The sequence below is a fragment of the Pteropus alecto genome, unplaced genomic scaffold, assembly GCF_000325575.1.
Source record: "Pteropus alecto unplaced genomic scaffold, ASM32557v1 scaffold101, whole genome shotgun sequence".
NCBI classification, from domain to species: Eukaryota; Metazoa; Chordata; class Mammalia; order Chiroptera; family Pteropodidae; genus Pteropus; species Pteropus alecto.
The window spans coordinates 14,860,291-14,872,763 of NW_006432945.1; the positions used below are offsets into that span (position 1 = coordinate 14,860,291).

Consider the following 12,473-nt stretch of genomic DNA (forward strand, 5'->3'; position numbering starts at 1 on the left):
CAAAAAGAAACGAGTGGTACTACATCAAACTAAAAAGCTTCTGTATAGCAAAAGACACTACCAACAAAATAAAGAGGCAACCTACGGAATGGGAACATATTTGCAAATCATATATCTGATTAAGGGGTTAATATCTAAAGATATATAAAGAACTCACACAACTCAACGGCAAAAAAAAAGAAAGAAAGAAAACCAAAAAAACTCAAACTGATTTAAAAATGGGGAGATCTCAATATGCATTTTTCCAAAGACAGATGGCCAACAGATACATGAAAAGGTACGCAGTGTCACTAATCATTAACGAAATGCAAACCAAAATCACAATGAGATATCACCTCACATCTGTTAGAACGGCAATCATCAAAAAGACAAGAAATAACACTTGTTGGCAAGGATAAAAGGGAACCTCTGTGTACTATTGGTGGGAATGTAAATTGGAGCAGTCATTATGGAAAACAGTATGGAGGTTCCTCAAAAAAGTAAAAATAAAACTACCTTATGATCCAGCAATTCCACTTCTGGGTATTTATCTGAAGAAAATGAAAACACTAACTCAAAAAGATATATGCACCCCACCTCCACCATGTCCACTGAAGCATTATTTATAATAGCCAAGATATGGAGGCGATCTTAGTGTCCACTGATGGATGAAGAAAGAAAATGTGACTCTCTCTCACTCTCTCTCTCTCTCTCTCTCTCTCTCTCACACACACACACACACAAACACACAACACACAGAGGAATATTATTTAGCCATAAAAAAGGAAAAAGTCTAGCCATTTGTGCCAACATGTATGGATGGACCTTGAGGGCATTATGCTAAATGAATTAAGTCAGACAGAGAAAGACAAATACTGCATGATCTCACATGTGGACTAAAAATAAAGAAAAAATGGGGGTGGGGGAAACCAATTCCAAACTCAGATATAGAGAACAGACTGGTGGTTGTCGGAGGCAGGGGACAGAGGGTGGGCAAAATGGGTGAAAAGGGACAAACGGTACAAACTTCTGATCATAAAACGGTAAGGCATGGGAACTTAAAACTCCTAGAAGAAAACAAAGGTAGTAAGCTACTTGAATGGACAGAATGGTGATTATAGTTAGAAACACTGTATTACATATATTCAAAAGCTGCTAAGAGAGATGTTAAAAGTCCTCATCACAAGAAAAAAACAACTTGCAACTGTGTAGTGACACGTGTTAACTACACTTACTGTGGTGATCATTTCTCAATATATACATATATTAAACCATCATGCTGGACACGTGAAACTAATATGTTGACTATATCTCAATTTAAAAAAAGCTTTACTAGTGATTTCTGTGGTTCTCTCTGGGGGTGCAGGTGGGCGTGGGCAGAGGCAAGAGCAGGGACGTAGGAGCTAAGTGGGCATGTGCACACACACGCACATGCGCGCACACACACAAACACACACAATTTGCCGATTGAGCATATGTACAGCTTAGAAAGAAACCGCCTTCAGGACATGATGACTGCCTTAGTGACATCTCAGTAGCATTTGGTTTAAGAAGAGCTGGAAGAGGTAAGTGTTTTGGAAACTCTGGACACTTAGTGCCCAGGCAGGTACAAAATGTTGGAGGAGGAGTCTTAAAGACAGTGTATACTTAAGGGATTAAAAAAAGAGTAAATAAGTTTAAGAAATGGAGAACCGTGCCCGGGGTCTCATCGCTGACGGGCACATGGCACCGCCTCCAGCTCAGAGGAGCCCAAGAGCATGATGATGACAGCCAGAACCAGGATTCTCGGGGTTGTGCTGCCTGATCGTCCAGTGCAGTCTTGTCAAGTTCCGCTAAGAGCTTGAAGGTCTACAGACTATAATTTTTCCCATGAGTGCCCTGAGAATCAAAGAGTCAAAGTGGCTAAAGATCAGCAACAGAAGAAAGGAGAAACCGGTAATTCAAACTTATCGGCCCAATAATAAAGGTGCTACGACACTGAGTACTTCTAAAAATGAACGTCGATTCTTTAGGTCACCGATCAACATCCAAGTAACCTTCTTTCTCTCTCCAGCTAAAATGGCGCTTACTATTATATCACCAGATAATTAAATCCTCTAGTCACAGATCGCATGCTGCCACTTACCTCACTGCACGAGGTGGACTGTGCTAATTCATACTAAAGCTTACCTTTGGCTCAGCTCCTCCAGATAGCGACCACTGAGAGACATGTTAACTTCTAAGGCTTTAATACGATTATTGAGTCTCATAAACACTGACTCCTTTTGGTTTGAGCCATGCACAAGGTTCCCATTAGCATATCCCAGATCTGTAGAATTTTGCAATTCGGCATAAAAATCTGTAGCTGTCCTCTGCAACCCCCTTAAAAGGGCATCTTCTGGAGACTGTTCTTCCTCTTTTACTTCAGGTAATGAAGAAGAATCCACGACAGGAGTCAAAATTTGCTTTGGTGTGTCAGCTGTGTTCATTTTGGCTTCCCCGTCTTCATTGTCTGGCACAGCAGCTGTGTTTACAGGTGGCACTACTGTTTCAGATGGCTTTGTGATAACTTGCACGGAGTTTCCATCTTCTTTAACAGTACTATCCATGACTTCGTTAAGTTTGTTTGTTTCATAGATCACAGCTGGCTTCTCTATAGAACTAAAACTCTCAGACTTCTTTTCCGTTTCATTATCAACCTCGACAGAACTCTCTTGAGGAATCACTTGTGATGGTACGTGTCCTGCCTCATACTGAACAGGTTCAGATAGTTCTATTTTAGATAATGAATTGATTTCTGGAGTAACATCTAAGAGAAGAGACTGAGAAAGAGTTTGAGGATGACTCGGTTCAAGTTCAATTGCATCTACAGTGTGATTAATCAAATCACCTTGGTGCACACTACTTAAGTCACCTAGAACAACAGTTTCAGCTTCCTTTTCCTTGCCCTTACTGTCCAGTTCTCCACTTGGAGGCTGCAAGACTGAAACATCTACTGGTTCTGCAGGAGGCAGTAATGGTGGTTGAGCTGACTCGAGATAATCTTTCTCTTTACTCACAGCAGTTCTGCTGCGTTGCCGATAAAGAGCCAGTCTAACTGAACACCATTTATATATGTATTCTGAAAAACTAGAAATGCAGCAAATTGTGGTCAGTTCACTGCAAAATATTTGTGTCTCTGACTCAAACCAGGGCGATGATTCATCTTCCTGTTCGCCACTGCCCAGAAGGGTCACTGTAGACGGACTTGCCTCCTCTTCGTCCTCTTGAACGAGTTGTACGATGGGGCTTTCTTTGGGAGTATCTGGTGGTGACGGCTCTGTGTCATGGCCATTTTCTTCACTGGTTACAAACCTGGAAATACATACCTTAATTACAACTCGCTTTAATTAGAAATCTAAATTTATGTTTAAGGAAGATCGATGTATCATATATCATATATAAAAGTAATCCAAAAGTATCTGAGTTTCATCTGTATTTCTTGTCAAAGAAATACAGATGAAACTCAGATACTTTTGGATTATTTTTCCCCCTTCAAATATTTTCATTATAAAAGCAAATATTCAGAAATGGTAACAAAAAGACCATTTATCAACTGACCAGCCAGATGACTCAAATCACCAAATTTACCAAATCGACTTTGCTTTTCTATAATCTTTAAGCACTGTTTGAACATGAATATTTACTGAACATATAGTGTACCTTTCCTTCCACAAATCTTCACAAAATCTTTATAAGCCTCATTACTCGTTATATCAGAGACCGAGCTACCCAAAGGCTATAAAGTCTCAGAGCCAGAACGAGAATCTAAGATTCTTAACACTTATGAATACTCTTTGTGTTTGAATAGCCTACTTTTAAAAGGCAGCTACATTTACCAAAGGTAATTTTTCTGTGGCTCATCTGAGATTCCAAAGTGACATTACACACACACACACACACACACACACACACACACACGCACATACCTGATTATCTAGAAAGAAGAAACATATCCCCCCCTTCTCAAAATAATCATAATGTCATGTGGGCTAATTTTTTATTATTTAAAGCCAAATACTTAACCACTTTAATGAAAATCCCACTTAAAAATAAACGAATAGTGCACCACTAACTCAGTCCCATCTTTGAGTTCTGGACTATGTCTACAGGGCGGGGAGAATGGGGGCAGAGCTAGTGGAAATACTGTTGGAAATTATAATGTCCGTGGTTCCTTCCACAATAAATACGCGGCAGGTAATATGTAAGGTGAGGACCACATAACACGAAAGATGCAATCTGAAAAAATAAATTTGAATACTAAAAAAAACCTTCATATGCAAATTTTCCTACTCTGACAAATTACTAGGGAAGCCAGGAAATGTCTTCAAATAGAGACTAATATCATAATAGTAAATGTAGGAATAAAATGGACAATATCTAAAAGCTGTACTTTCATTTTGTTGATAATAAAAATAAAAGGACCAAACTAAAATATAACTAGGCTATGCTTTTCTGAATAGATGATACAAAGAGACAGAGATATGGGTATAGATACACATACAGTTGCTAATAACACTTCTTACATATTTAGGTGGTTTATTGCTTATTATCTACCAAATAATTAAAATGAGCAATGTCTGAAGAAGGGGAGGGAGAAAAACTAAATTGAATTAATTTAGTAAAAATTAAGTTATATACCATCTATATACACCCTAATCAGAGCTCTACTTAAAAAAAGCTCAAATCTGGGAAAAGAAAATAAGTCTTTTCATAATAATAATAGTGACACCAGGCATGGATTCTTTTATTTTTATTTATTTTCTTCAGATTGACATATAATCACCAAAATGAACTTAAGAAAAACATACATAAAAATAATCGTTAAACAGAAAATAAACAATTATGCAAAAATATGTATTAAAAACCAAACTCTAATACAAAAAAGTAAAAACTGTTACCTTAGCCTGCTCTTTCAACAAATATTTGTGTGTGTGTGTGTGTGTGTGTGTGTGCGTGCGTGTGTGGTGTGTGTGTGTAGAGATATGTATATAAGTAAAATGAAATCAGTTTCACTTAGTTTTGAAACTTAAGGAATACTGTGTTGTTAGCTGAAGAAAACTAGTTACAAACTCGGGACCAGCAATCACAGCTCCACATAATTAGAAACACCAAGAATATCTCTATCCTATAGATTCTTAGGAACGTCAGGTACCCTTCACAGCTTTCTAGGCATGGCACAAGTACTTAATCGATGCTTTTAAATTTGAACTTAATAAAAACAGGACTTTAAAATTTGTCCTCAGAGCTATAATGCAGAGTTTGGTCCATTATTTTCAATAAGAAAAAGATTCAGTGTTGTGAATAATAAAAGTAATACATAATATCACAACAACAAACATTTGGTTCAGAGTGAAGGGTATTCCTACTACCCAAAAGCAGCTCAAAGATGTTTTAAGTGGCCGTGGAATGTCTGCCCTATGAGTCTGAGCTTTTTTTTTTTTTTAATTATTATTTATGCCTACAGCACCTGGTCTTCCTAGGTGGTCTCCCATCCAAGTACTAACCAGGCCCGACCCCATTTAGCTTCTGAGAGCAGTTATCGGGCTTGTTCAGGGTGGCGTGGCCGTAGACGATGGACCGTGGCTCCACTGGGGCATGAACCCAGGACCTTCTGCGTGTAAAGCAGATGTGCTCACCGCTACACTATGGAACCACGTCCGAGTCTGAGCTTTCTACAGACAATCACTTCACACACGAATCACAAGCACCTCGGTATGTACTAGTACATTCAGCTCCCCATTTTAACAGCACTCTAGTATCACAATATCACTTACTGAGGTGACGAAACAGGAGTTGAAACAGGAGCCGATTCGGGGATGTCAGGTGCAGCTGTGGCAGTGGCATTCTCAGATATACTTTTATTTCCTATTTTAAGAAAAGAGTCCTATGTTAATTTTTAAAAGCTATACCACAAATATTTCACTATAACAAATAAAAAACTTTAGTTTCTCAGGGGAGAAGAAAAAAAGCCAAACAGGTTTGCTACTGCAGACTGTGTTTATTTTCATCAAAGTTCTTTCAGAAAGAAGTGACTGTACAGGTCACTTCTGTAAGTAATGCATATTCTTTCCCCATTTCCTAGATAATTAACCCAAGTCAGATGACTACAAATTTAGTGAAATTTTACAAAACTAGTATGCCTTCTAGACACTTGAGTTTCTAAAGAGAATGAGAAGAAATGGGTCATTTTAAGTTTGTACTTAGAACTAAGTATTTTTTAAAAACAAAAACGAGCAAGATTCTTTTTCCTTGCTAATAATATTCTTATTTGGCATTTTGTAAGGGAAAAAGTATTTTCTAAACTGAGTAGCTACTTGATAAGTAAAAGAAACGCATACTTGAAGTACCATTAGGGCATCAAAGCCTCAGAAAGAGAAAAAGGATAAATTCATTATACTTTTACAGCAAGAAAGAGTCAAAAAACAAATTCAAGAATTTTATAGACAGAGTCCAATCATACGAGAAAACTTGTGCAATTCAAATAATCAATGAATAACAGAAGACTGGTAAGTTGCTTTGGATCATTTCTACATCTCTAAATGAAAAACAAAATTGCTTGGCTTATTAATTAATTTTCTTAACTAAGAAGACCCTAGAGTATCAGATATTGAAAAGACCCATGAAATTATTAGGTACCTTCTGTCAGGTCTTCAGTTTTTGCTCCCAGAATATTAGCGGCAATATTCACCATATTTAGAATGGCATCTAAAACAAAATTCAATCAGAAAAAATACCAATATACCTAAATTCTCTCATATAACTTAATATCAGATAGTTAAAAAACCATTTTATAATGGTCTTTTTGCATTTTTTTTGGACTAATTGTTTTTTTATTCGCCTTACTATATAAGTCCAATATAGGACACAAATTTCAGCCAAAAAGTATAAAGCATAAATCTGAATTTTTATATTCGGAAGGAATTTAAAATTTAAATATCCTTAAACAAAACAAAACAAAACAAAAACTTCCCCAAACTGATTACCATAACACTGTCTTCGTCCTATTACAAAATTCAAGTATAATTCCACATTATAGACAGGGAAGAAATGTGACAACCAAAATTCGTATTTTACCAAAAAGCTTGTTTTTCTTTAAAAAGGTTTAAAATAAAAATTAAAAAGCTTGGAGAAAAAAAGTTTTCCTAAACAGGTGATTATCATATTGTAAAAGTAAGGAAAATGGGAAGATTATTACCCAAAGGTCAGCAGAAAGATTTATTTTTAACTGTAAACATATAATATCTATTGGTAATGTGATTAAATCCCAATGTGACACTGTATATAATAAAATTTCTCCAATAACTTTGATCAATGTTTTATGGGTAATAAATCACATAAATTCTTTTATGAATTGGGCAGGTATAGGCATAGGCAGGCAGATTAATTAAGTCAAAGTCATAAAACTCTAAGTGTCGCAGGTAAAGCAATCTGCACACTCGCTAGTTCTGCCTCTTTGCAAAGAGGATGTCGCATGGCGAGTTAACAAAGCAGTTCAAACCTTCATGTCTACTTCAGTAGCTAAAGGTTCAAGAGGGGCACGAAGCGGCAGAACGCCACAGGAAGCTGGTACTGGGGACAGGTGGCTCCCTCCAGCAATATGATGGAACTTCAAGAGAATCTAACTTCCATTCTCAATCTAATCTCTGAAGTTAATTCATCAGTATCAGGTATTTCTCCTATTAAAATACTAAGACCTGGCAGGGGCTACATATCATGCCTCAGCAGTTACTTCCGTCTTAGACTTGTTCCCTGAAAGAGATCCGCAGGGTTTTTTCATCACACTTTCTGTGAAAACCATGGATGTGTAAAGCAGGGAAGGGTCTACGGAGGAGAAGCTAGCGTGCTAACAAGGTCAGGCCCTGTCGGTGGAGCGGATCCTGTAAGTGTGTGCTTTATGGTAGGAGAAGGCAGCAGGATATTTTAGACTGCTTTAAAACCGATGACCAGTAGACAGTTGTTCATTTTGACCTTCACATAATTATGATTCTACAATCTCAAAGACAACAAAGCAGTGGTACTTTGTTTCCAATTATTAGTATAACACACAAAAACTTTCTATTTGCTTTTTAAATGTCTAGGATTAAAAGTCAACCTTGACCACTGACCTAGAAAATTGGGAGAGACGTGGCCTTGATTCTTACGGCTAAGGAGGTACCTTAACATGAGATAAAAACAGAAACAGAATCTCTACTTCCTCACTAACCAAGTTAAAGCAGCAATGGAAACTCTGTTATTTCCTCATAAACCCACTTTTAATCTCAACCAATACTGCAATATGTGGAATTTGGTCTTCTGCTTAGCCTGCTGGCTAAAGTTCGGTCCATGCTGACTGCTTCACAGAACCCTAATTTTGGAGTCAAGTCTATAGGCTAAGTCCCTTGTGCTTCGAAGGGCGATCTTATCTCCGATTTCAAATTTTAGGACTTTATTATTAAAGAAGAAAAGAACACATCTATTAATCTGCATAAAGAAAGTAGCTTCAGAGTATTATTTTTTACCGTAAATGTTAACACTCGCACATAGAATAAGGAAGACTTATACTATCCATCATTTAAAAATATTATTTACCATCATTTCAGGGGCCACTTAGTAACATGCAAAATTTAGCAAATTTCTACTTTCTCAGCCCGACTAACCTATAAGCAATAATTATGCTATGTTCACAGAACCCTTTGAAATGTAGTTTTGTTTTTTGAGAGGAAGCAGTTTTGTGAATATTCTATTCTGCCCATTCTCAATTTATATCCAAACACGTGGCAGCTGGTCACAATGATAATCTGGCCACTAAAAAGGCCTCAGTGGAGGTGGAGGTGATAATGTGGAACACAATGCCAAACTAGATACCAGTCCCTGATTTCTCCTGATTGGCCGAACCCCTGATCTCTGGGCTGGGGGACCATTCACCCCATCTCATTCCTTTAGGAACGGAATTCCCCTAGGAACCAAATGCCATCGTGTTATACTCAGTCTCCAGCACAGCAGTGGCTCTTTCTGACACAAACAAACTAACTGTGCTACAAAAGGACAAGACAGACCAAGAAGAACTACTTCCTCCTCCGCGTGCGCGGCTACGTTAATCTCCAACACAGCAGTGGCTCTTTCAGACACAAACAAACTGTGCTACAAAAGGACAAGACAGACCAACAAGAACTACTTCCTCCTCCGCGTGCGCGGCTACGTCTGCTGCACGCTCACCTTCACTCTCTTTTCAGTCCAGGACCTTAAAATACATACGTTCACAAACAATGCTTTGACTGCGAACAGATACTACATTTGTCTTAAATACATACACAGAAACCGAGCCTTTAGTAGGTCTGGAAATTCTTACAAAACGAAGACTGTATTTAGGAGTAAAGGCAGACCTACGAGAATATCAAAATAGAGTCATCTGGGAAATCCATGTGACAAAGCACAAGGAAAGCGAGGGTGACAAGAAGAATCCTTGTTGATGTAAAATATTTAAATGTTCTGGTTGAAGAATGTAAACAAAAGAATCAGGCAGAAGAGTTGCCAGAACTGGATGCTGCTCTAAGTAACTTCTCTCTTTTTCGCAGTGAAGTAAATTATGGAATATGAAGAATGTCTGTATCTGCGGGATACATGCTCTGACAACTGAATCCCATCAGAAGCGACGTACTCTGGTGACGTGTATTTCTTATAGCTACTAACTGCTCAACGGTAAAAGGGAAAAGGAGTTTCCATTAAGATTAAAGCCACAGAATTGTTTAGGAGATACTATGTAGATATGAAAAATAAATTAGGTTCAAAACAGGCCAACGTCGAGCTAATTTAGAATGGGGTGATGATTATAGACAAACTTGGACACTCTGGTGCCAGAGACGAGCTCTTTGGCCTGATTTCATTCTGTTATTTACTCTTTAAAGTTAAACCACCTTGGAGGTGGCAGCTAAGTCAGGCTCAAAAATAGTCCAGTCCCAGACCCTTCAGAGAAAACCAGAAGGACACAGGCACAGAGGGCAGCAATGTTGGGTCACGCCTATGAGCTTTCGACAGCAAAGTCTTATCTCTCAGCAATTCCTCCTCCTCTCTCATGATGACGCTTGAAGAGATGGAGATCTCTCCAAAGCCCCTGTCCATGCGGAGGCTCAGCTGATACCTCCCGCCCAGCTGGTCTCACTACACAAATTCTGCCCACACCTCGAACATGGGAGGTAAATGGGACTGCCCTTCGAGAGCCATAAAAATAAATGACGTGTCACGATCCAAAAAGCAGGATCTAAAGAAAACTCTACGTCTAATTGGTTAACATAATATACTGGTTAGAGAAGTAATCGCAAACAGAGAAACGTCCCCCACTAAAATATGGCTACGTTTTAGTGGTGTCTAGGCACTGACCCCAGGAGAAAACAGAGAGAGGACACCGAGAACATCGGGGGATTCCCCTGATCTACATCCGCGGAAGGCGCTGCTTCCCGAAGGGCCCCCTCCTTTGCAGCGACCGTGACCGTCAGAGGGGCCAGAGAGCTTTCAGTCTCGGACTATTCTCCGACCCCATGAAATAACGGTGCTACTTTGGCATCACTGAGCTACAGTGACTATTATATCACCTAGACTTTTTAAATAAAAATTTAAGGTCACCTACAATAATATTAATATCCAAATATGCAAAATAGCATTATTTTTTCACTCCTAAAAAAACTACATCCCATAGCAGTGAATGAAGCACCTATTTTTAATGCCATCACTGACTAGATAGTGAAGGGTCCTACTTAAAAGTACTACACTCACTAATATCCAAAAAATCAGTTGCCGCCAATAGAGTAAAACAAAATATTGAGCTAATATGTAACAAAGTTAAATATTACATAAAAGGACTCTCCTCATGCAGGTATTTTTAACACTCCTCTTCCTGTTCCTTAAAAAATCCACACAAGTCTATAGTCTTCTATGGAGAAGACAAGAAGAAGGAGAAATAAAAGGAAAGAAGAAAAAGTAAAGAGAAGTGACTTTTAACTCCACATACTGTAGCTCAGGTACGTTATACCTAAGCGCATTTACTACTAGTTGAGTATTTTAAAAAGCTATAAAGACACGTGACGGAAGCTGGAATTCAAGCAATTCGACTCACTGGAAGCAACAAGGGAAATGCACACGCAGCTCATCTTCTATTTTACTAAGATTTACTTATACTAAATTCAATTACTAATCTCCAAATAAGATAATTTCTTCCAATAAGTTTTATATTCTTCATGACTGACCAAAAATAACCAACATCGGACTATAACTACCCACATTCTGGCAGTGAAAACAAAGTGTCAGTGGTGATGGTCTTTCCCAGGAGTCTCCTGAGCTGGCCCACCACTAGGTTCGGTGCTAGGCTGGAATGACAAGAAACAAACCACTAGTGCCTTAGTCACTGCTGCTCTAGTTTACAAAGAGTATGTTACTATAGTTATTGCTTCGGAGTCATTATTATTACGGATAAGAATAACAGGAAACTAATCACACCCACAGATTAAAGAATCCCCGTTTGCTAGGATTTCACTGAGGTGACCACCTCTGAAACTACCGTTTGAAGTCCTTTCCCATCCAGTGTCCTGCTCGCATGGCCAACGACCTCTGCAATAATTTTTTCCACAAGTAAATTCATTGCCCTTTCTTCACTCCAAGGAATTTGCCTAATATTATGAAGAACCAATTTATGCTTGTGTTTTTTCCTTTCCTCTCTTTGCATCCACTCTTCCTATTTTATTCCCGTAAAAATACTTTTCCAAAGCCAGTATCGGATTTCAACTCAGCTGAATACTGGGAGCCTCCTAAACTATACCACAAGAAAAAGGCCCACGCATGTCAGGGGCAAAAGTTGAGAGACACAAATAGTGACTAGGAAAACCCCAAAATACTCACTTGTAGCAGAACCAAGAAGATTTTTTGAGGATTTATCCTCCCCAGTATTATAATCCAGTGGATAATCTGTTTAAAGAGAAAATAAAGGTACTTATAGTGATAACAATCTCCAAGAATATGTTTTAAGCTCAGATTATGTCCTGTCAAAATCAAATTTTATAATATTCATTATACATCAAAAATATGTTCACAAAAAGAAAATGAGATTCAGAAGCCAGTGACCAAACAGATGTAAACCAAATTCTATTGCTTACCAAAATTTTAATCGCATATATAGGACTTTTTCTCAAGTTTTCAATGTACATTACCAACCCCTTGTAAATGTCATCATTTCATTTACGGGAAAATCAACAAAGGGAAAATTTGGATTGTTCCGAATAACTGAAGATATCTCCAAACTAAGACTTGATAAAGTAAAAATGGAGGATGTCCTAAAACCTCCCTCCAGGCTCACGGGAGTTTCTCAAAGGCTCAAGGCTCAATGTGCTTGCCCTTAGGTTCAAAGCAAATCGAAGGAGTTAACGCTCAATTCTATTTCAGTTATCTTATGAGTTTCATAGGTTCTGGGGACTGGCACAGGACATAATCAGATTTATAGCACTGAT

The 12,473-nt window shown here is 38.2% G+C and overlaps 1 protein-coding gene and 1 pseudogene across 1 annotated transcript in view; both read right to left on the minus strand.

The window, feature by feature from the left end:
- Positions 1-12,473, minus strand: part of SUCO (SUN domain containing ossification factor) — a 58,964-nt gene that overhangs the window by 13,502 nt on the left and 32,989 nt on the right. Inside the window, exons 15-18 of the mRNA XM_025044003.1 lie at positions 11,869-11,934; positions 6,637-6,705; positions 5,775-5,865; positions 2,149-3,312 (exon numbers count right to left, since the gene is read on the minus strand). Of these exons, the coding sequence (XP_024899771.1) occupies positions 2,149-3,312; positions 5,775-5,865; positions 6,637-6,705; positions 11,869-11,934 (1,390 nt within the window). The remainder of the gene's footprint in view (positions 1-2,148; positions 3,313-5,774; positions 5,866-6,636; positions 6,706-11,868; positions 11,935-12,473) is intronic.
- LOC112476515 lies at positions 5,456-5,571 on the minus strand (annotated as a pseudogene).